Source organism: Paramormyrops kingsleyae, chromosome 4 (assembly GCF_048594095.1).
Source record: "Paramormyrops kingsleyae isolate MSU_618 chromosome 4, PKINGS_0.4, whole genome shotgun sequence".
In the NCBI taxonomy this organism is placed as follows: Eukaryota; Metazoa; Chordata; class Actinopteri; order Osteoglossiformes; family Mormyridae; genus Paramormyrops; species Paramormyrops kingsleyae.
In genome coordinates, this window is record NC_132800.1 from 17,771,288 (window position 1) to 17,795,357 (window position 24,070).

At 45.2% G+C, this 24,070-nt stretch overlaps 2 protein-coding genes and 1 long non-coding RNA gene across 3 annotated transcripts in view; 2 read left to right on the forward strand and 1 right to left on the reverse strand.

Annotated features, from left to right (window-relative positions):
* The window catches only part of LOC111844580 (NACHT, LRR and PYD domains-containing protein 3-like), a 137,809-nt gene extending 117,037 nt beyond the window's left edge, over positions 1-20,772 (forward strand). The window contains exons 11-13 of the mRNA XM_072711614.1: positions 17,889-18,062; positions 18,165-18,211; positions 19,910-20,772. Of these exons, the coding sequence (XP_072567715.1) occupies positions 17,889-18,062; positions 18,165-18,211; positions 19,910-20,442 (754 nt within the window). The 3' untranslated portion in view covers positions 20,443-20,772. The remainder of the gene's footprint in view (positions 1-17,888; positions 18,063-18,164; positions 18,212-19,909) is intronic.
* LOC140588944 (uncharacterized) overlaps positions 1-24,070 on the reverse strand; it is a 212,645-nt gene that overhangs the window by 115,437 nt on the left and 73,138 nt on the right. The window lies entirely within an intron of this gene.
* Positions 11,421-13,526, forward strand: LOC140588906 (NLR family CARD domain-containing protein 3-like). Its single transcript, XM_072711556.1, has 2 exons — positions 11,421-11,643; positions 11,794-13,526. Exons 1-2 carry the CDS (start codon positions 11,457-11,459, stop codon positions 13,524-13,526), a joined length of 1,920 nt encoding a protein of 639 aa, XP_072567657.1. The 5' UTR covers positions 11,421-11,456.

Here is a 24,070-nt window from a genome sequence, read left to right on the forward strand (position 1 = left end):
AAGACAAAGAAAGAAAACACTTTTGACTTTCAACTGCACTTTTCCTCCGATTGATCTAACCACACACACACATATCTGTCAGACACAATCGTTTATCTTACTGTATCTCTTAATGAGACGCTGAATTGCTGGGCCTGGGGTGGGACCATCTGGGTGGGACCAGGACCCCCCAGGCCCAATCATGCCACCGCGGCAGGAATAAACTAGCAATAAATCCATTAAAATAGGCATTCTGCTGAATCTGCTATTTATCTTATTCTATCCTTTATGCAGTCGATTAGAAATAATTTTTGATTCCTGAGTGAAGATGACCTTCAACCTTTCAATGATATTTGGGGTGCTTTCTATCCCTATTCGGGGACGGACAAGGACGGGTGGGAACAGGACGACGCAAACGAAAACACAACAATAACAGAGGTGGCCAGACCGGTGGACAAACAAACCAGGCTTCTGTTGTGTGTGTCTGGGATGAAAGGAAAACAAAACTGGTCTGGGGATGGACGCCAGTGCTGTTTGAAGGCACAGAATAGGACGTGCGGAACCAAACGAGTCATGCCTACAGAGCCGGGTCAGCAGTAATTATGGTGGATGAGCTCCCTCTACTGGCCGTCACACTCCTCACTATATCTCCTCAGCTCATTTATCAAGCTGTATCTGGGCGTCTTTGTAGTTCCTCTGGGAGTTCACAATCACACAGAGTGATTCACCAAGCATTTTGTACCTTTTTGGGGAGTTAATGTTGCATTAAATCTGAAGTGACCTTAACGTTCGCATTTAAATTCCACTCTGCCTGCTGTCTGACTTAAAGTCACTGTTTGTGGTGGGAATCTGCTCACCTGCGCACCATGCAGACCTGTCATTAATTAATAATAGAGCAATAATACTTCATTTTTACTCTACAGCCTGTACTATAGATCCTCATCGCAGCTATGGGGTATCTGTGCACAAAAACATGGTGCTGGAGGCGCCCTGGCTTAGAGGGTTAGGATTCTGTGCCCTTAGACAGCAGGATGCTGGTTCAAATCCCAGAGTCAGTAGAGTGACTTCACTGTTGGCTCCTTGAGCAAAGGCCCTAAAGCCCCCTGGGATTGCCTGACCCCACTCTCCAAAGTGCACATTTCTTTGGTTGTCTCAGTCAATCACCTAATTTAACTCTTTTTAGTACATTTCCTGGTGTGCATAAATTAGTTGAACAGGCTGGTAATGTAGTACTGTAATCAAGACACCTTAAGCTATAGGTTATAGCAGGTTTCTGTGGGTATCTCAGGGATGTAGCGGCTGAGGCCAATAGGCAGCAGGTGGCTTTGGACAGCGGACTGTTGATGGATCCACCATCGGAGCCGCCCGCAGTACCCCAGACTACCGAGAAAAGGAAGAAGCGCAATAGCAGGAGATGTACCACAATCTTCCTGGGATCTCCATCGCCGCTGTTTCTTTCCCTGCCGGGTCTCGGGAGGAGCCCCTCCCAATTTTAAACCCGCGGTATTCGCACAGGAGATCACCTCCGCTGCCCTGGAGTGCTTTCCTGCAGCTAACGCACTGGGATCAGCAGCAGACTCCTTAACTAGGATGTGCCTGGCTCTTAAAGGGGCCAGATCTGTTTGGGACGCCTGTGCTGCCTGACCAACCTGTTCTGCCCGTGCCTGTTCTGCTTGTGCCTGACGTGCACCGCCCGAGTCCCCTGCTGCGTCCACGCCTGCTGCTCCGCCCGAGGTCCCGGCCCAGGCTCCGCCCATCCCAGTTCCTGACCCAGTTCGTGTCCCAACTCCTGCTTCCCCAGTCCCTGTTCCCGAGGAGGTCCCAGACTGTCTGAACATCGCTCCTACTCCAGTGATGGAAGGAGAGGAGGAGCTTGAATGGACCCCTAATGGACGCCTCTGGTGGGTCACCCCAACCAACTAAACACCAGTGTTGAGGGATGCTGTCAAGCTGAAGAAGGAGTCCTATCAGGCCTATTTAGCCTGTGGAACTCCAGAGGCAGCTGATGAGTACCAGTGGGCCAAGCAGAACACAGCTTTGGCGGTCCCTGAGGCAAAAACTCGGGAATGGGAGGAGTTTGGTGAGGCCATGGAGAACAACTTCCAGACGGCTTTGAGGAGATTCTGGTCCACCATCTGGCGGCTCAGGGTGGGAAAGCGGTGCAGCATCAACACTGTTTATAGTGGGGATTGGGCACTGCTGACCTCAGCTCAGGACATTGTGTCCCAACTATAGGGGGATTACACTCCTCAGCTTCCCTGGTAAGGTCTATTCGGGGGTCCTGGAGAGGAGGGTCTGCCGGATTGTCAAACCTCGGATTCCGGAGGAGAAGTGTGGTTTTTACCCTGGCCGTAGAACAGTGGATCAGCTCAATACTCTCAGCAGGGTCCTGGAGGGTACGTGGGTGTCATGGTGAAGAAGGAGCTGAGCCAAAAGGCAAAGCTCTCAATTTACCAGTCGATCTTCGTTCCTACCCTCACCTATGGTCATGAGCTGTGGGTAGTGACCGAAAGAATGAGGTCGCGAATCAGAGCATGTGAGCGAGGAGCGGAGCGGGCTGAATTTGGTCAGAGCGCGAAGCGGTTTTTGAATTAAGGCTAGAGTGGTTACTCTGTCTCGTTCCAATTTCGCTCCGATCCCGCTCACACTACGACTATGAGGCGTGCCCAAGTCTACCCAGAATTCATCTGTACAATTATCAAGATTGTTACACAAATTGGCCAAGATGGAATTCGCAAAGTATTTTACAAAGGAAACTGATAAATCATACAAGTGTACTATTCTTATCAAACGTATAGATGACAATAATGTAGAGCAAGAACAACAATGTGGTGAAACTGTTTCAGTGAGTAAAGATTCACTTTGGAATCACTTTTCTCAGAAACATGAGAGTGTGCTACGCGAACAGGTGGAAGCCAGAGCAAAACGTGAGCAAGTTTTATATGGTTGTAGCATATCAAGTCTATAAAGTAAATAAAAGTATAAAAGCCTATAAAGTAAATATTGGTAATCAAATAGTTTTGTCATTCAAAGTAGGTCTAATAGGTTTTTTAAATTTCATGTAACGCTGTCAGTGAAATTTTATCTTATAGAGAGACGCAGAAGCAGCATCAACAGAAAAAAAAAATTGAGGAATTTAACCTCCAGAGTACTGGGCTTTTGTTTGGTGTGCATGTTTTATTTCCTTTAGCTATTTGGGATTAGTAGACCTCATAATCATAAAAACCAAACATTAATAGTCTTAAACTGAGACGTAGGGTCTCAGGAGGTTAAGACGTGGATGCTTAGCCTGTATATTCTTTAGGCTATTAAGCCCTCTGATTCCTTTATTTTAAGTCTATTCTTGTGTGGAATGCCATTGCCAAACCTGTCCGTTGTTGCCTATATGTTGTTTAAAAATAAATATTTTATGTTCTGAGTGGCAATGTTGTCGTTGCTCAAATTTCTTTATGATACTGTTTAAGGCTTCGGTTTAAGGTGACATTTGTTAGGCATGCAGATTATTTGTCCCTCTTTTAAATTGGAGCGAGCGTGGAGCGATTTGACTGGAGCGGGAGGACATTTTAGTGGAGCGAGGAGCGGTGTTGAGCGGAGCGGCTTAGTGCGATTTAGAGCGGAGGAGCGGGCGGAGCCAACAGCCTCGTGAGCGAGGAGCGGAAATTCTCACCGCTCCGCTCCGCTCACATGCTCTGGTCTATAGTCAGGCCATAACATAAAAGCAGAAAGGGTTCCTAGCTATGACTGGCTCAGTGTGGAACATGTTAATACGTGTAGATTAATTAACAGACCTCAGCATCTTCTTTCTCCTCCTTTTTCTTCCACAGTCAGCCAGTTCATTTATACTAGACGCAACAAACAGATCATCCATCCTATCAAAATGGTCACAAATAATGAAGTAGAGCATAAACAAATCAATAAATATATAAACAAATAAATCAATAAACAAGAATCAAAAGCAACAATAGCCAAGTCTAGCAACTGAGATTGTAACAGTGATATTAAACCTTTCATACTGGAATCTTAATTTGAGTGAGACAATGTTTTTCACATTAAAACTCATTGTAAACAAGCCTGTTTGCATCATGAGCTTCATGGGATATAAAAGTACATGAAGGCAGAGCTAAACAGCTGAAGATTTAATGTGACCCTGTCCACATTATATGTATTATATTTATATAATGAGGATTTTCCTCTCGCTGTCCACAGTGTCCTGATGGAGAGAGCAGGCTCACCTGTACCCAGCTGTGTTTCCATGAAGAGTGACAAGTCAATGAACCCCATAATCTACTTCAGAGAGGAAACTTTTCCTACAGATCAAAGGTAAATATGCATGTAAACAAACACAAGACACCCCCCTGCAGACACCCTTCTATCACACATCACTCCTGCCACTCTTCCCCACCCACTCCACCCTGCCTGTACCCTCTTCTTCACATTTTATTGCACTCTCCCTTACTTTCGATAGTTCACAGTTCCTGTAAATAACTAATTACTGTATCCTGTTAAGTCATCAGACAAAAAAACAAGCAATTGCTTTCTTTACCAAAGGTAATATTTAAATTGTTGCTGATCCAGATCAGAATAAATGTGATATTTATGTGGTGCAAACTGAAACGAAATGATGATAAAAGAATTTTGTTAATCACAAATTAATGCAAAAGCGTGAGACACAAAACTTAAACTGAAAGTAAAACAACAAAATTTAATTAACTGAAATAAAATAAAAATGAGTAGAAACAAAAATTTATGGCTTAAATATAAAATCCTGCATATAGGATATCAGCCCATATTGTTTTCCCAGATGTCCCTCCTCTAAATAATTGATGGTCAGCATAGCCGACATTAAGCGTGTCAAACTGATAAAATCACTTGTCCTCCCTACAATATTAAACCATGTTTCACACAAAGGATGTTTCTCATCCCTTTCTGTTGGGAGCTGAGTGGGAGCAAATATGTGGCCTGTCTAGGTCCCCAAGACTGTGCTGAGAAACACTTGTTTAGATGAAATATAGACATGCAGTGAGCTGGATGCAAACACTCACTGGCGACTAGGACAGACTTTTTGCTGCTGTACACTCCCACGAATGGTGGAGTTTGACGTCCGACATTGTGGATGTTTTGCCTCTGTGCTGGTAGCATTTGGAAGAGGGGAGAGTGACATTAGAGTGATTCAACTGATATCAGTGAAAACAAACATGCTAATCGAGAAGATGATTGAACAGTTTACATAAAAAGTGACAAAATGCCTTTGACTGGAGCGTTCCAGCAGTCTGATGAAACAATGAGAGTTGAGGTGCTTATTGTGAAGGGTTCAGATTTTTTGGTCCAAGCTAATGGCGTTAAAGAGGAGCTGGTCATGCCTACGTACTTTTTTAAACGTGACATGTATGGAGTTAAGTTTGTGCCAAAAGAATTAATCAATATTTTGAAAACAGCATGCAAATTATTAAATATCAGAACGTAAATATATATGGCAAATATCTCTGCTTTTTTGTTTTGCTTCTGGATTTTTTAAGGGGTGGGCAGGTCTTAGAAGGGGGTGTACATCTTACACATCTATTGGTCAACTGTAATTTGGAGCGAGAACTTGAGAACTCCTATAACCATCTGAGCACACCCATTCCATGATGCTTCAGAGAACCACAACGTGGCGGCAAGGCCTGGAGCCAGTTTCCAGCTGGTAATGCTGTCATGGAATTGCATCTTAAAGTGAACAAAGTGTCAGTGGATGAGACGAGGCCTTCAGCAGTGCTGAGGTGACATGCAGTGGTGTTCAAGGATGAACTGAGAAGCATGAAGTGGAAGAAGGTCAAGCTGCAGGTGAAGCCTGGCACCACACCATGCTTCATGAAGGCCAGGAAGGTCCTCTATGCACTGAAGCCTAAAGTCAACACAGAGAAACAGACTGATTGAGATTGGGATTATTGTACTGGTACCACACAGTCAATGGGCAAGACCAATGGTGCCGGATGATAAAAATAGATGGGCCAGCTTGCTTGTGAGGAGCCTTTAATGTGACTTTAAACCCTGTACTAACTGTGGAATATTACCTACTTCCTGTCATTGAGGAGCTGGTTTCTGGATTGGATGGTGGAAGGAAGTTTAGCGAAACTGATCTCAACCAGGCCTTTCTCTAGATGCATGTAGAGGAAGAGTCACAAGAACTTCTCACCATCGGCACCCTCAGAGGGCTTTACACACATCAACACATTCCATTTGTTGTTAATTAGGGGGTAGTGTGTGGCTCAGTGGGCTATGCCTGTAATCAGAAAGTCACCAGTTCAAACATCTGCAGATCCTTGAGCAACACTCTTAACCCCCAGATCCCTGGGTGCCCCAACAGGTGGCTGCCCATTGCAGACAGTTTAGTCTACAAAGAGCACATTGAGGGAAGTGTAAAAAGACAATTTCCCCATGGGGATCAATAAAAGTATCAATTATTATTACTTGTGGCTCCTGCATTGTTCCAGAAAGACATGGATAAAATCTGGAGTGTGAATTCTACAGGTCTGCAAAGGTTCTGGCCCCCAAGAAAGTGACCAGCTGAGGTCTGTTCTTAGTCTTCTGAACAGACTAAGATAGACTTAGGCTGGATAGACTGTTAAAACCTCCGATGGGTTGGCGCCCCATCCTGGGTTGTTCCCCGCTTTGTGCCCATAGGCTCCGGACCCTCTGCAACCCTGAATAGGATAAGCAGTTTCAGAAAATGGTTGGATGGATAGACTGCTAAAGCCTCTGCATGAGCAACTGAAGCAGAGTAAATCGTGGTCGTAGTCAGATGAGTGTGAGGCGTCGTCCAAACGGGCAAAATGCTGCTAAAGGGTATTGGCACATTATAACCCATCTTTGCCACTCCGGCTCGCCTGCGGTGACTCCCCATGTGAACTGGCAGCCATGGCATCACGCACCATCAGGGGAAGAGAAACCAATGGCTTTTGCTTCAAGAATACTGAGAAAAGCAGAAATGAAATATTAAAAAGTTCCACACTTACCCTTCCGGATGAAGGTTCACCCAACTGATGGACCTTTAACCCCTGACATCCATTTTCAGTCCGTATTCAGGGACACCAGCCCTGACTGCAAACTTCATGCAGCGCTGGACGCTACTCCTGTGTGCCCACTGTAGGTTCCCCACAGCCTGAATAAAGGCGGCCCCACCTTTATCAATAACCCTCCCCTACTGTCTGACTGACCTGTACTGACCTCTACTGGCCAGCTGGAAAACACGCAGCATCCAGACCCGCAATATACTGTAAAGTTCAGGATGGAGACTCCGAATTCTTATCACTGCTCGGACTCTTCCCTGGGAGAATAGACCAGCAGATCTCCTTCTGAAAATTAACCAGTGGATCAACAGGACGACAGCCATGGAATCTATGTTGCAGTTCTCTGAGAAGAGCCTTTAAGCCTGGCCTCACTGCACCCCTGGGACTGGCCAGCATGTCCCTGGCAAAGCATCCATTTGGATTTCACAGGACCAGTCGAAGGGGCCAAGCTGCTGGTGGCTGTGGACACACATTCAACGTGGCCAGAGGTCACTGTTATGTCAACCGTCACCTCTGAAGAGATTATACAGACATGGAGGGAGATGTTTGATGCTTAATATTAATATAAATGTTAATTTAAAATAAATCAGCTAAAATCGACTTGATTCGTATATGAGACACTGTCACTTGCCAATTGTTTAAACTTTAAACTGCAATGGGCGTAAAACAGTAAAAATAAAATCACAATAATGGATGTAAGTTACATGTTCAATCAGAAGATATATTTTCTATATTTTACATCTGTTATAGCTGCCCACAGAACCAAGGCTGGTGTGAACCTCATTCTCAAAATGTGTTTAAACATCTGAGAAACACTAATACTCAGTTTCTTATAACAGACTGTTATGAATACACAGGCTATTTAATCAGTTTTCATTATTTTTTTTTTTACTTAACAGGAGATGGCAAATAAAATGTGCTGAATTAAAAGGTAGTTGCTGCAGGGGCGGATTCACTTCTCTGGGGGCCCCAGGCTGACATGGGTAGGGGCCCCTATGTGGGCAATTCCAGCTATTTTTTGGAGCCAAAAGAGAAACGAGAGGGAATTTAACACAATGGAACATCAATAACATGCTAATCAAAGTGCGGGATGTCAGCGGTATGGGTGTCACAATGGCACCATGTTCGATATTAAGAAATATGATAGTAAAAGTAAGTAAAATTTATTTATAAAGCACATTTAAACACAGCTATTGCTGACCAAAGTGCTGTACATCAATGATAAAATAATAAAAAGTAAATAAAAAGTAAATAATAATAATAAAATAATAATAATTGCATGTTATAACAAGCAGAACTTATCCAACAAAAATAGACACATTAGGATACCAGAAATAAGAGAATCACGGCTATAGGAAAGCCTGTGAATAAAGGTGAGTTTTTAATCTAGATTTAAAAATGGCAATAGAGGGGGCACATCTAATATCTGTGGGTAGCTGGTTCCAAAGGCGAGGAGCAGCCACAGCAAAGGCCCTATCACCCTTCAGCTTAAGACGTGACCGTGGCACATGTAAGAGTCCTGTGTTAGAGGACCTAAGAGACCGTGGGGCTGAATACGACTGGAGGAGGTCAGTAATGTAAGCAGGGCCCTGCCCATTTAAAGCTTTAAAAACAATGAGTAAAACTTTAAATTGAATTCTAAAATGAATGGGGAGCCAATGCAGGGGTGATATGTTCCCGCTTCCTCGTTCTGGTCAACAGTCTAGCTGCTGCATTTTGGACCAACTGCAGACGCGTTAATGAAGACACGGTGAGGCCCAGGTAGAGAGAATTACAGTAGTCTAAACGTAATAAAGGCATGGATTACTTTTTCCAGGTCATTGTAAGAAAGGATTGATTTGATATGGGAGATGATTCGTAACTGATAAAAGCTGGTTTTGACAACAGAGCTTATCTGTCTGTCGAGACAGAGCCCTGAGTCAAGAATGACCCCTAAGTTTCTGGCATGGGATTTAACATAAGGGGTAAGGTGACCTAATTTGTCGGTAATAGTATTAAGAGATTTAGGAGAACCAAAGATAATAACTTCGGTTTTATTACTGTTTAACTGGAGATAATTGTTTGACATCCAAACTTTGATGTCTTCCAGACAGTCCAGTAGATTTTGTACAGAGTCAGTGGATTTTAGTGGAAGGTACAATTGAGAGTCATCTGCATAAAAATGAAAAGATATATTATACTTTCTAATGATATCACCAAGGGGGAGCATGTATAGGCAGAAAAGCACTGGGCCCAGAATGGACCCCTGGGGGATGCCGTAGGAGACAGGAGCAATAGATGAGGAAAACTGATCAATGGACACAGAAAAGGTCCTTTGTTTAAGATAAGAACTAAACCAGTGTAGTGCTGTCTCCTTGATGCCTACCCACTGTTCTAGGCGAGCGAGAAGAATACTATGATCCATGGTGTCAAAGGCAGCACTAAGGTCCAGTAAAATCAGGACTGCGTTATCACCTGAATCTAAAGTGAGCAGCAGATCATTAGTCACTTTGAGTAGGGCTGTTTCTGTACTATGAAGGGCTCTAAAACCAGATTGGAAAGGTTCCAGAATATTATGCATATTTAAAAAGGGGAGTAACTGAGAGAGAACAGCTTTTTCAAGCACCTTGGAAAGAAAGGGGAGCTTGGAGATGGGGCGGTAATTTTCTAGGCAGTTAACATCAAAATTGTGTTTTTTAAGCAGGGGTTGGATGACCGCATGCTTAAAAGATTCCGGGACGGAGCCAGATACAAGGCATGAATTTATAATTACCTGAATACTGGGGCCAATTGTATGAAATTGACGGCAGGCCGACATACACACTGGCGCCATCTTACTTCCCATGGGCCTCCAAGGAATATTGGTCAGAAGAGAAGATAGCAGCAAAAATACAGACTTGCCTACTAATTCTAAATGTACAGTACTAGTCAAAATGATGATAAGCATTGTAGGGGTGTAACAATGTACTGCGGCACACAGTCATTTATTAATGTTATCACAAGAGGACGCAATAGGCATAATTGTTCTGTGTTCAGATTTTGTTTTCGCATTTTGCGCTAGTCTGCAGAATAAGGAAAACCATGCAAAAAAAATGGCTTGAAAACAGCTTCTCTGTAAATGTACATGCCTAAAAAGAAAAGATAAAAACAGTGACATCTTAGTCTGTTTTCAGTATTAATTTGTTGAATACATTGTCAGTGTATCGAACCATGAGCCCTGAATCTTCTATCGAACCAAATTGTGAATAGACTGTATCATTACACCTATAGCCAGCAGTAAAACTTACCGATCAAGGTGGTGGGTGGGAGCACTGATTGGGGGGAGGTGGTGGAACGATCGGGCAAATTTAAGACGTTTTATTATAGAATATACTATTTTATCCAAAACTGTTACATAAGTGGCTTGGAGTAGATGATTGAATTATGCGTTTTGTTACAAAAACGGAAAAAAAAAAGTCAAGATCAGCTGAGGGGCCCCAAATTCCACCCCTGGATAGTTAAGCTAATTAAGTCGATATCTGTGTGAAATCATGTTAATCACTTTACAAGCAGTAACCCCTGAATGTTACTGAGTAACTGGAAGCTACAAGCCAAACCGTCCCTCCTGGCTGCTACCTGCTGTCTCTCTGTCCTGCCACTAGATGTCACTGCTTCTCTTATACTGTCATAAGCAAGCTGATGTAAGGAAGCCGCCCTAATGAAATAAGCTCAGACTGTGGATGGCAGTTACATCTATTTAAATACAAATGTAGGTTATTATTCCCCCAGTGGCAGCAGTGGTAGTCAGTGTCAGTGCAGGACCTTTGTCTCTCCATAAAATGCCTATTTTAGCGGCGGCACAGAGGGCAGCGCTGTGGCTTCACACCCCCAGTGTTGGAGGCTGAGCCCCCTGTCTGTCTGCAGCTGCACGCTCTCCCTCTATCACATGGGTTTCCTCCTGCCGTCCAAAAACACGTGTTTAGGCTACTTTCTAAATTCCCCATGACATATGACAGCCTCTGTGTGTCTGTGCCCTGTGATGGACTAGAATCCCCCCCCCCAGGGTGAACCTGTATCCTAGGCCTTCTGCTGTCTGAAATAGACCCCCCCACCCTGCCCCACCCCCAAACCGGGATAAGTGGCTAGAGGATGGATGGATTAATGGATGGATATTTGTGTTTTATTCACAGGGGCCGAGTGAAAAGATGTAATTCACACTCACATAAAGGAGACTTATCATCCATCTTCAAGGTGTGCATTTATTACTGAAGTATATTTTCTAAAATTTCATCTAAATTGACATACAACAGATATACAATAAGTAGTTCATCCTATCAAAGGGATGATATTTATAACTAATTCATAAGTGAAATTTATTAAATGATATCGTGCCAGGAGTGATAATCATTAAACTGTAACTGTTGATTTCAGTTACTGGAGGAAAAAGCTCAAACGTTTCTGAAGGATGAGCTGATGAAATTCAAAAGGTACCTGGATCAGAATGACCCAGAATGCTCTGAGCCTCAGCTGGAGGAGGACAATGACCTGGAAAGTGATGGTCAGATGCAGAAGACCTGTGGTAGAGAGGGAGCTCTGAAGATCACACTGTACATCCTGAGGACCATGGAGCAAAATGATCTCGCTGACATGCTGGAGAAGAGTAAGAGCTGTACCTCATTCAGTGTGTTTGATTTAGCACAGAAACATAGTTTATGAAAAAATGTGTATTAGATTTCAGTTTATCATTTATTTATCGATGTAATTTGGGATATATGAGTAAAAAAAATGTTTTTTTCTCATTTCATTTCAGGGCATCTTCTCTCACAGTGTCAGCACATAATCAAATGTAATCTGAAGAAGAAATTTGAGTGTGTATTTGAAGGAAAAGCTAAGGAAGGACAGCCAACACTTCTCAAAGAGATTTACACAGAACTCTACATAACTGAAGGAGGAACTAGAGGAGTCAATGATGAACATGAAGTGAGACAGATTGAAACAGCATCCAAGAAAAGGGTAACAGAAGATACTGCAGTCAAGTGCAATGATATATTTAAACCCTTACATGGGCGTGTGACACCTATCAGAACTGTACTCACAAAAGGGGTCGCAGGTATCGGGAAAACAATCTCTGTGCAGAAAGTTATTCTTGACTGGGCAGAAGGAGAAGCAAACCAAGATGTTCACTTCATATTTGCTCTTCCTTTCCGGGACCTGAATTTGATTAAGGATGAATACAGTCTGATTGATCTGCTTCACCACTTTGTCCCAGAATTGAAATCGCTTGAATCCACTGAGCTGTGTAGATACAAAGTTTTGTTGATCTTTGATGGTCTAGATGAGTGTCGTCTTCCTCTAGATTTTCAGAACAATGAGAGCTGGTTTGATGTAACAAAGAAAACATCACTGGATGTGCTGTTGACTAACCTCATTAAGGGGAATCTGCTTCCATCCGCTCTCCTCTGGATAACCTCCCGGCCAGCAGCATCCAATCAGATACCTCCTGAGTGTGTCCACCAGGTGACAGAGATACGAGGTTTCAATGATGCCCAGAAGGAGGAGTATTTCAGGATGAGATTTAGTGATCAGAGCCTGGCTAGCAGGATTATCACACATGTGAAATCAACAAGGAGCCTCTTCATCATGTGCCACATACCTGTGTTCTGCTGGATTTCAGCCACTGTTTTTGAGAGTCTATTTAGTGAGTCTGACAGTGGAGATATTCCAAGGACTCTGACTGAAATGTACACACACTTCCTGATCATTCAGGCAAGTGTAAAAAATGACAAGTATATGGAAAAGGATGGAACCCAGCATAATAATTGCATTAAATCTGAGAAGAAATTCCTTTTGAAACTTGGTAAACTGGCTTTTCATAACCTTGAGAAAGGCAATCTCATATTTTATAAGCAAGATCTGACAGAGAATGGCATTGATGTCACAGAGGCTTCAGTTTACTCTGGAGTGTGCACAGAAGTCTTTAAAGAGGAGTATGGGTTGTACCAGGAGAAGGTGTACTGCTTTGTGCATCTGAGCATTCAGGAGTATCTTGCTGCTTTATATGTGTTTCTGTCAAACTCATCAGCTGACCTGCTGAAAACTTCAGTGGATGAAGCATTAAGGAGCAAGAATGGACACTTGGACCTTTACCTCCGCTTCCTCCTTGGCCTCTCAACAAAGTCCAGTGAGATTCTGTTACAAAGGCTACTGGGCCAGAAAAGAACCAGGTGTCATGACAATAAGAAAACACCCCAGTACATCAAGGAGAAAATACAGGAGAATTTATCTGCAGAAAGGACCATCAACCTGTTCCACTGTCTGAATGAACTGGGTGACAATTCTCTAACAGTGGAAGTACAAAGATACTTAAGTTCAGGAAGTCTTTCAGCAGAAAACCTCTCACCTACACAATGGTCAGCTCTGGCCTTTGTGTTACTGATGTCAGATAAGGAGCTGGATGTGTTTGATCTGAAGAAATACGTCAGATCAGATGAAGGTCTTCAGAGGCTGCTGCCTGTGATCAAGAAATCTAGGACAGCTCTGTAAGTGATCTTACATACGTCTGTTGCTAAAGAAGTACAGATGTTATTCATGATACTGCTTTTATATCTTATCAGAACAATTAGGGTGTATTTATATGGACACCCAGAAATTATTTTTGATTCTGGATGCTGCAGGATATGTTTATTTTTTAACATTCTTGGTGTGGTGTGTGGTTCAGTGGGTTCGGACTCTGTACCAGTGGTCAGAAGGTCACTGGTTTAAATACCTGGCTGGCAGAGTGATGCTGGTTTTGGGCCCTTGAGCAAGGCCCTTACCCCCCAGCTTCAGGGGGCTGGATGCTGGCCAACCCTGCGCTCTGACCTCCAAATTTACTCTCACCTGTATGTGTGTGTCAGAGAGGCGACAGCACTATTTTACCAGGGGAATGAATAAAGTATCACTATTTCATCCCTATCTGACAGGATTGATAATTGTTTCATTAGTGTTTTGGAAATTTATCAGGTTCACAAGTACAGCAAAACAAAATAAGGATTTCAGTCATGGTGTCAGCAATTCAAAAGTCATATAAAAATTATAATTAAAAAAACTTAAGCTCTTCGTGACATTCAAATCCCACATAAACATGTACACTTACACACATCCGAGCCAACGAATTGAACCCAAAACCCTAGAACCCCTGGGTCGGCTGTAGTGCTGATCACTGAGCCCCAGCACTGCTCAGAGCTTTATAAAAATACTTATGCATATTTTACAGAGTCTCAGGGTAACTCACCCTGTAAGGTCATTAAACAGCAGGTTCCCTCTCGGCTGTGGAGTCTCAAGTAAAAACTATTTGTGTTTCTGACTAGGACAGGGAAACAACAAAATTACTGATACTGTATATTTAAATATCCCAGTTAATGAATGGATTTCAGAGCATGTTCACTGTCATACTGGCTCTGTAAGACAAAAGAGAACAGGATTTGGGAATGTATGACTTGTGAAAATATACAGCAAATAGTGAAAATACACAGTAAACTCACAGGAGAAGCTGTATTGTACCAAAATCTATTCATCTGTGTACATTGATCCAGTCCTGACTCATTACACTTTTCATGGTATTTGTGCTTCGAATTGAAAGTATTCACTGTATTCTTCATGATGGGGAACATGAGGAACAGAGGATTGTCTAGTTCCTTTTGAAGCATATGCTGCCTCACTTATTGTATTTAAAAATAAAAATGTTTATTTTGGTATTGGATATACCTGTGTGTGGTGTATGTATTTTTATCTTAGCATGTTTCCTTTTCCAGCCTGAACAGCTGTAATCTCACAGAGACATGCTGTGAAGTGTTGGCTTCAGCTCTCAGATCAAACTCCTCTCAGCTGACAGAGCTGGACCTGAGTGACAATGACCTGCAGGATTCAGGGGTGAAGTTGCTCTCTGCTGGACTGGGGGATTCACACTGTACACTGGAGATACTGAGGTCAGTATTACTGGGTTTTCCACACTGTAATCTGTAATTACTGAAATCTTTATTGGAGTCATCACCTTTAATTAAATGTTATACTCATACTTGTCACGTTCAGCTCCGAACGCTCCTCGTGTGTGCCACGCCCCCTCATTACCTCCTGTCGAAACCTGATGTATCTCACCTGTTGCCTGTTACGTTTGCCTAGTCTCATGTATTTAGTCCTAGTCTCAGTCAGTGTACCCTAGATTTGTCATTGTGATGTAATGTTGCGTTCGATGTCCAGCTTCCCTTTCCCTGCCTGTTCGTCGAATAAACCCCCGTTTGTCCTGATCCACGGCTCCGCTTGCCTGCTTGACCGCCAGCTCGCTGCCCGGACGTGACAGAATGACAAATCTCGAAGAAAGCACAAAGCGGCAGACCGAGCACCAACGGCTCGGTCTGCTGCAAGAGTTTGTGCACTGGCGGTCCCAGCCCGAGGTCCGGGAGGATTCCGTAGCCCTGGCTCTGGCTAACCGGGGCGCGGATCTCCTTGAGGAGGAGCGCCCGCCCGGACAGGACTATCCCCTCCGAAGGGCACGCAAATGCCTTCGCCGCTTGAGCCAGCGCCTGACAAGCAGTCGGGAGAAGTGGAGCAGAGAACCAGCGGAAGAAGCCCCAATGCTCTTCCTGGGAGCTTGCTCTCTGCTCCCCGCCTGGGAGGCTTGTGCTTACCGGCCAGAACGCCTACCCGGAAGAGGGATCAGCGCCGTGAGAGACGCAATTCCTCGGGTCCCTAATGCTCTTAAAGGGGTAGTCCCAGGCGTACCTGATCCGCACCCGCATACTCCAAACTGCTCTTTTGCTGCCGCACTGCCCGTGGCAGCGCCTGCTTCTGCTGCTGTTGCTGTTGCCACGCTGCCTGCGGCAGCGCCTGCTGTTGCTGTTGCCACGCTGCCTGCGGCAGCGCCTGCTGTTGCTGTTGCCACGCTGCCCGCGGCAGCGCCTGCTGCTGCTGCTGCCGCCGCTCTGCCAGTGGCAACGCCTGTCCTGCCTGACCCGCCTGTCCTGCCTGACCCGCCTGCTCTGCCGGCGGTCCCTGCGACACCGCCCGAGGTGTCCACGGCTGCGCCCCCTGCTGGCCTCGTGACGGCGGCGCCCGCCGAGGCGCCCCCTGCTGGCCATGTGTCCGAGGTGCCCGCCGAGGCGCCCCCTGCTGGCCACGTGAAGGCGGCGCCCCCTGCTGGCCGCACGCCCGAGGTGCCTGCTGAGGCGCCCCCTGCTGGCCACGTGTTGGCGGCGCCCGCCGAGGCGCCCCTTGCTGGCCACACGGCCAAGGTGCCTGCTGCAGGTTCCCACAGGGTTCCTGAGCCACAGCCCTGTCTGGAGGATGGCAGCAGGTTTCACCTCCTGCAGGAACAGTACTGGCGGGTGGTTGGCGAACCCGCCATAAAAGACTCCCTGGAGGCAGCTCCGCTCCTGGAGCAACTCCACAGGGAATTTGCCACGGCAGCCCCTGATTCCCCACTCCAACAGCTAGCCCGGGTGGAAGAAACCCTGAGGCAGCTGCCCCGTCTGTGGCCTGCTGCCGCCGCTCCTCCTGCAGCGCCCCCTGATGGCCGCACATTCGCTCTGCCCACGGCACCGCCTGAGGTCGCCGCTCTGCTCGTCCAGCCCGGCTCTCCTGTCCAGCCCGTCCAGCCCGGCTCTCCTGTCCAGCCCGTCCAGCCTGCGGCCACACCCGCGGCCACGGCTACACCGCCTGCAGCCACGCCTGCAACCTCACCTGAGGCCCTGCCTCTAATTCCCCCAGCCCTGCTCGCTGTCCCCGAGGAGGTCCCAAACTGTTTGGCGGCCGCTCCTTCCTCTGGGGAGGAGGAAGGCCTTGAATGGGATCCCTCTGGGATTGCCCTATGGACCTCCCTTGAGACTCCATCGCCCTGGCCCCGGCAAGGCCGACATCCCCCAGGACCCCGCCTATTTGTGTCCCGCAAGGGGAGGGGACATAGACATCTGGCCGAGGTCCCGCCTGCCCTGCCCCCTGGCTCGCCCTTGCTCGCTTTGGCTGGGGCTCGGGGCCCGCCTGTGGTTCCTCCTGCTCCGGCCCGGCGGTCGCCTGCGGGTCCCCCTCCGTGGCCTCGTCCCCCGGCCTCGGTCCCGCCTCCGACTCCGCGTCGGTCGCCTGCGGGTCCCCCTGCGCCGGCGCATCGGCGGACGGCGCCTTCGCCTGCTGTGGCGGCGCCTTCGCTGGCTGCTGCTTCCCCCTCCTCCTTCCCTTTGCTGTTGGCCCCTCCGACTCCCTCCTTGTCTCCTCCGTCTGTCCCTCGCCCTGTCTCCTTGTTCCCTTCGTGGTCCCCTCCTGCTCCCTCCTTCCTGTCGCCTGCGGCCCCTCCGGCCGTCGCCCGCCTGGGCTCCCTCGGGCTCCCCTTTGTCCCCCTTCCGTGCCTGTCTGGTCTCCCTTCTCTGTCTGTCTGTCCGCGTTTCCGGTCTTGTGTGGGGTTTTGTCGTGGGTTTTGCCCCTATGCCTGTTTTGTGCTTCTGTCTTGTTCCCTCTTCCTCGTTGATGTCTTGCTTTTGGTTTTCGGTTCCTGCCCCTCGTCTCGTCCGTCGCCTCCCCTCGGGCGCGCCTTTGGGGGGAATTCTGTCACGTTCAGCTCCGAACGCTCCTCATGTGTGCCACGCCCCCTCATTACCTCCTGTCGAAACCTGATGTATCTCACCTGTTGCCTGTTACGTCTGCCTAATCTCATGTATTTAGTCCTAGTCTCAGTCAGTGTACCCTAGATTTGTCATTGTGATGTAATGTTGTGTTCGATGTCCAGCTTCCCTTTCCCTGCCTGTTCGTCAAATAAACCCCCGTTTGTCCTGATCCACGGCTCCGCTTGCCTGCTTGACCGCCAGCTCGCTGCCCGGACGTGACAATACTGGTGAGGTGATTTTATTTATTGGAGCAATTTTGTCTGTCTCTCTGCAGGCTGTCAGGCTGTAGAGTCACAGAAGAAGGCTGTTCTTCCCTGGCTTCTGCTCTGAGGTCAAACCCCTCACACCTGAGAGAGCTGGACCTGAGCTACAATCACCCAGGAGACTCAGGAGTGAAGCTGCTCTCTGCTCTACTGGAGGATCCCAAATGTAAACCAGAGAAACTAAAGTGAGTATAGAATGTGTGTCTGCACCTGTAGTGTAGGTGGAGAAAATGCAAGAATTAAATAAATGGATACAGCAGTACTATGTCATTCTGCTTCTGCTATAGTGTGGACCACAGTGGGAAGTGCAGGACCAGACCAGGGATCCAGAAATGTAAGTCGGTTTGTATGTTTTTTTATTCTTAATATCATTAATACTACTTTACGATACCATTCGCATAATTATTGTGTGTGTGTGTGTGTGTGTGTTTGTGTGTGTTTTTAAAATAGGGGCTGGTTTGGATTTAAAGATGACTACTTCCTTATATAAAAAATAGTCTGGGAAAATCTGTAGAAATACATTCAATCTTTTTTGAGATTTGTTAGTATTTTCGTAAGAAAGCATCCGTAATCTCCCCAAACTGGCTGGGACATTGAACAATGGGAATTTCGGCTCTTTTTAATGAGCCGGATCATTTGGCTCAGCTCACCCAGAAGAGTCGGCTCTTCCGGCTCCCAGTCGGCTCTTCATTTTATCACGTCTGTTCAGCCAAATTCAGCGCTGTCTTGACCCATGACTGATATGTGTACTAAACCTTATAATTTCCTTAATACCATAATTTTACATTATGTTTGGTATAAAGACTAAATGTAAAAACATCAAACACTACTACACCTGTATTGAACATTTTATAAGTGGAAAAGTTGTTTTCGTGGTTGATCTAACAAAAAAAGGCAAATAACATAACTAATAAAACAATAAAAATACATAAATTACAACGTGCAAAACAGCAGCATCCAACAGTTTTAGTTGTATCTGTCCATTATAACAACCATCAACTTTCTAACAGTGTTACATTTTAACATTTCCTTTGGGACAGAAAGGCTAATTGCCTCAGCTTAGACGGGCTGATCCGGCTTCTGGCAGTAGCAGGCACGCTAGCCTGTCTTTTTTCTTCCATCTGAACTGTTGGATGCGCAGTTCTTAATTGTCTGAGAAGGTTGCTTGTGGACCCTGCTCGAAATGACAGCTTCATCTTCAAACTGTGCATTCTGCCTTTGAGTTATCATAGATATTAAAATGCATCCAAATGTCGCTTCGTTTCCGTTGTCACTCATCTTACCTACTATTCGCGCACCACACTCCCTCTCTTTCTCTCCTCCTCTCCTCTCCTCCTGCTCTGTATCTGTACACCGTCAGCACGCGCACCCCCGCCCCCCTACGTTTAACCTGATGGTATGAACCTTGTCTGACTCATCACGTGATTGGTCGCGTGGCTCGCACGCCATTAATAACACATCTTTTGAACGGATTGTTCGCGACCGACATATCACTAGTCGGCGCTGAACGCTGCTGGAGGGAGAGGTATGTGTACGAAGTGGTTTGAAGCAAGTTTTTATTTTGCAGCAAAGCCAAATTAACTTACACTGGTACTCGTTGGGTACAATTTCATGTTTAACATGTTTGATGAATGCTGTTTATAATTTTATTTACCTGTAATTAAGAATATTAGTTTAACACGCGCAGCATCACGCGCATCTTCCCGCCGGCGTCGCGCGGGCGTCCGACATTTCCTGAGGTATTTTACATACTTGAATTCCAGCTTCGTTTTTATATTTTGTGTATCGTACAGAATAATAGAGCGCAGGCTAAAGTGCAGTTCGGTCCCCAGCGAGTCTCTCAGCGCGGCGTGTCTCACAGCGCAGGGGGCAGCCGGAGCGCCGCAGACTCGGCGGCTACATGAGTATATTGGGAATAAAATGTGTGTATTGGAGCGAGTTCTGTGTTAGTGAGTGTGTGAGGTGTGACAGTGATAATGATGGAGATGCTGGGCTTCGTGATGGGATTAATCGCTCTTCCTCTTGCCTACAGACTCCTGTCAGCTGATGCTGGACCCCAACACAGCAAACAGCCGCCTGTCTCTGTCAAAGGGGAACAGGAAGGTGACATGGGGGGAAGAGAAGCAGCGATATCCGGATCATCCAGAGAGATTTGACTACTGGGCCCAAGTTCTGTGCAGAGAGAGTCTGACTGGTCGCTGTTACTGGGAGGCTGAGTGGAGTGGATATGAAGCCTGGATAGGAGTGACTTATAAAGGAATCGGGAGGAAAGGAGACAGTACTGACTGTCGGCTTGGAGCCAATGGCAAGTCATGGATGCTGTTCTGCTCTCCTCGCCGTTACTCTGTCCGGCACAATAATAAACAGACTGTCATACCCATAAAGCCCTCAGGCTCCCGCAGAGTAGGAGTGTATCTGGACTGGGCGGCTGGTACTCTGTCCTTCTACAGAGTCTCCTCTGATGGACTGACCCTCCTGTACAGCTTCACCTCCTCATTCACTGAACCCCTCTATCCAGGGTTTGGGGTTTATAACTCCTCCGTGTCCCTGTGCATGCTGGGATAGCTCACTGTGTGCTGGAGGAATCATTTTTACCTTATCAGAGTGTCACATGTCGCTGCTTCTCTATGGCAAAAAGGTATAATATCTGCTTTTTAACCAGTATAACCCTTTTTACTCTGTCTGAAGTGTGACATATATTAGATTAAAATTAATGATTGGGTTCGGCAAGCTGCACAAACGTAAAATAAGTATTTGTTTCTGATTAAAATGTAATCAAATGTAATCCTGATGATTGGGGGGCTTTTCCCCTCCCCTTATATGAACATTTTATATATTTCTGTCTATATATTGTATTTGCTACCTGTACACTGACAATAAAAGCTTCCTAATGTATCCCATTACTGTCCTGGTTCAGTGCTGCTCAAAGCATAACTGAGGTCACTGAGTAACATAAATCATGTAATACAATTAAATAAATACACTGTAATGTAAATGAACATAACTAACACGATTAGATTAAATCAGCATATATAATAACCATGTAAAAGGAGACGGGAGACATAACTGCGAAAGCAAGAAATATCCGTAGAGTTAAAAACAAAAAAACGTGACAAATCACATTAGTATCACACGTTAGGTTAAATGATCAAAATACAAGCAGGAATAAAAAATTCCTTTTTAAAAAGGTTAACTACTGTACCTGACAATCGACAAGCTAATTATCAAACGGCGTCACTCACACTCCTATTAAAACACGGGAAAATAATCATTAAAAGCCGAACTAAGTGTTTACTACCTAAATAATTACACAAGTAATTAAAAATAATGCGTAACACATTTTTACTTCTCACGGAAAAATACGGTGTAACTTCAGACGGCAGAATCTCACGTCCGCCCCCTACTGCCGTTCTGAGGTAACTGCGCGATTCCCGTAGGTCGCAGCACTTGAGAATCTGCGTTCCCTCAATTAACGTCCCACCACAACACTCCAGATACGGTTAACGGGTACAGTCATTATTTAACGTACCACAAAACATTAACCAGATAAAATCAAATGTATCAGATGAATTTTTTAAATTCATGTTCCATAGATAAACTACGGTGGCCGAGAGAGCTCAACGCGCTGCAACTTCAAGAAAACACATGCAAACATAAAAAAAACACAACAAATTAAGAAAACGTCTCCATCAGTTTGACAACACAGGCGCTGCAAATACGGAAACGTGCTGCAAACACACGAACGCGCAGCAAACACAAAAAACGTGCTGCAAACACACGAACGCGCAGCAAACACAAAAAACGTGCTGCAAACACACGAACGCGCAGCAAACACAAAAAACGTGCTGCAAACACAAAAAAAGCGCTGCAAATAGCAGGGACCACAACGGAAATGTTTCAGGGGGACCTCAAAAAGTGACGAACCCATCTAGGAGCTGATGATTTGTTCATATTACCTCTGGGCACAGCCTGGCATGACACCTGGTCCTCACCTGCAGGTTTAGGGGCATTCTCCACGACAAAACTAACATTTCGCCTACATGAGCTACAAAATTTGTGCAAAGTTGGCCGCTGAAAGCCACAGAACGGACAATACATTTTGATCTGAAAAAAACAAAAAATAACAGTGTTACCGATTTTAGCATGCTTTATTTGTATTCCGTTGTTCATTATTATTAAGGGGTCTGAATAAATTGTAAAATATATTTTTTCCCATCAATCTATAATGAATTTTAACCATTAATGAAGCACTGCAGAATTTTGTCATTTATTTGCATATATTTATTTAGATATTTATTGGCAATTAAATTAATAACGTTCCACAGTTAAGTGTGTGATTCGTCAGATTAGTCTAATAATATCCAAAAGACCAATGAATCGTATGATCAGGTTGTTAAAAAAAAAAAAAAAAACACCTTTTAGTTCACGCACAACACCTCTGCTCTGACCCAAAGCCACTGAACAAATAATCAGCTCCCAGATGGGTTCGTCACTTTTTGAGGTCCCCCTGAAACATTTCCGTTGTGGTGCCTGCTATTTGCAGCGCTTTTTTTGTGCTTGCAGCACGTTTTTTGTGTTTGCACCGCGTTTTTTGTGTTTGCAGCACGTTTTTTGTGTTTGCACCGCGTTTTTTGTGTTTGCAGCGCGTTTCCGTATTTGCAGCGCCTGTGTTGTCAAACTGATGGAGACGTTTTCTTAATTTGTTGTGTTTTTTTATGTTTGCATGTGTTTTCTTGAAGTTGCAGCGTGTTGAGCTCTCTCGGCCACCGTAATAAACACTTTAATGAATTGTCAGCATACATAATAAGTGGATTCTCCACATGACAGAGTTCATTCAGAGGATTAAGCAGGGTAAGCCATTTAAGCAGAGGCCTTGCGTGTTCATGCCTGTCCCCCTGTCATTCTCCAGTCAACTACAGTGGCCCGCCCATCTCTGCACTGATTGGACAGCGGGAGCAAAGAGGCGGACTTGGTAACATAAAGGAGAAAATTCTGGGCTGTCAATTTGCTCAGTACAAGCTAGAGTCTGGTGGATGAAGGACACATTCTTTGTTGGTTCTATAGTGTAGCAGTTTTCACATCTGCTTTACATGTAGCCCTGGGGTCAATCCTTGGTAGAACCAAGTAAATTTCCCATCATTATGTCCCTGTTAATCTAGAATTTTCCCCTCAGACAGATGAAGTGCATTTTATCTTTTGACTTTTATAAAAATGGACATGAGGACCAGCAGTAAGAGAAGTGAGGGGGCCATCGGCAAGCGGTTTCATTATGGGAAACGACAAAGACAGTTCATCACACTACCCTGTAGTCTGACTACAAATGGCACTCTGGTGCTAACACGCTAATGTGCTAAATGCTAAACCTGGTGTGTTTCACCAGGAAGCTAAATATCCATCAGGACAGAGCATAAACCTACACAGACCCCCCTCCCCCCCATGGGCATTAAGCAGAGGAGAGTAAGGAAAGTCCTCACATTACTCGAACATGTCACTTGTTTAATCTCTTCCATTCACTGGAAATTCATGTTCTGTCTCCTAGATGACAAATATTGAATTTTAATGTGAAATCATTTTTCAATTTTTACTGATATTCACCCGTGGGGCACAAGAAAAACCAAAACAGGCAGTTCTGTCTTTTTAATTTAGTTTTAAAAAGCACACTAAAATCCCTCTATTAATAAAACCAGTCATTTGATCATTTGGATTGTTTTCATCAAAATTTATGTAGAAATGAATGTTAAAATACTACTAGACCATTCTGGTCCAGTTATAATGTTTCATGCTATTTAATGACCTCCGAAAGAGACAGAATCAAACAAGAATTAAGAAGTGTCACTGAACTGGATCTCTACATTTCTCAACATAATTAATTATTTTTCACTCAGGGTGCCATAAACAGTAGTTACTTAATAAAGAAATCACCCAGAAGCAGCAAATTAATGTTCCACTACTGCTTTTGCAGACAGACACACATGGGAGCATTAGAGTGGGACCAACTCCACCATGTGGCCAGATCGCAGCATTGCAAGGAAGAGACATCTTTATATGGATAGCAGATTTCTAGGTCTGGGACATTTGGCACAGTTTGTCCCCTGGAAGACATTTTACAGTCACATGGGCAGCCGGAGCAAAACTGGTCACCGTTTATCGCAGGAACAAAGCATCCAGATTCCCAGGCTGATCTCATGAACTT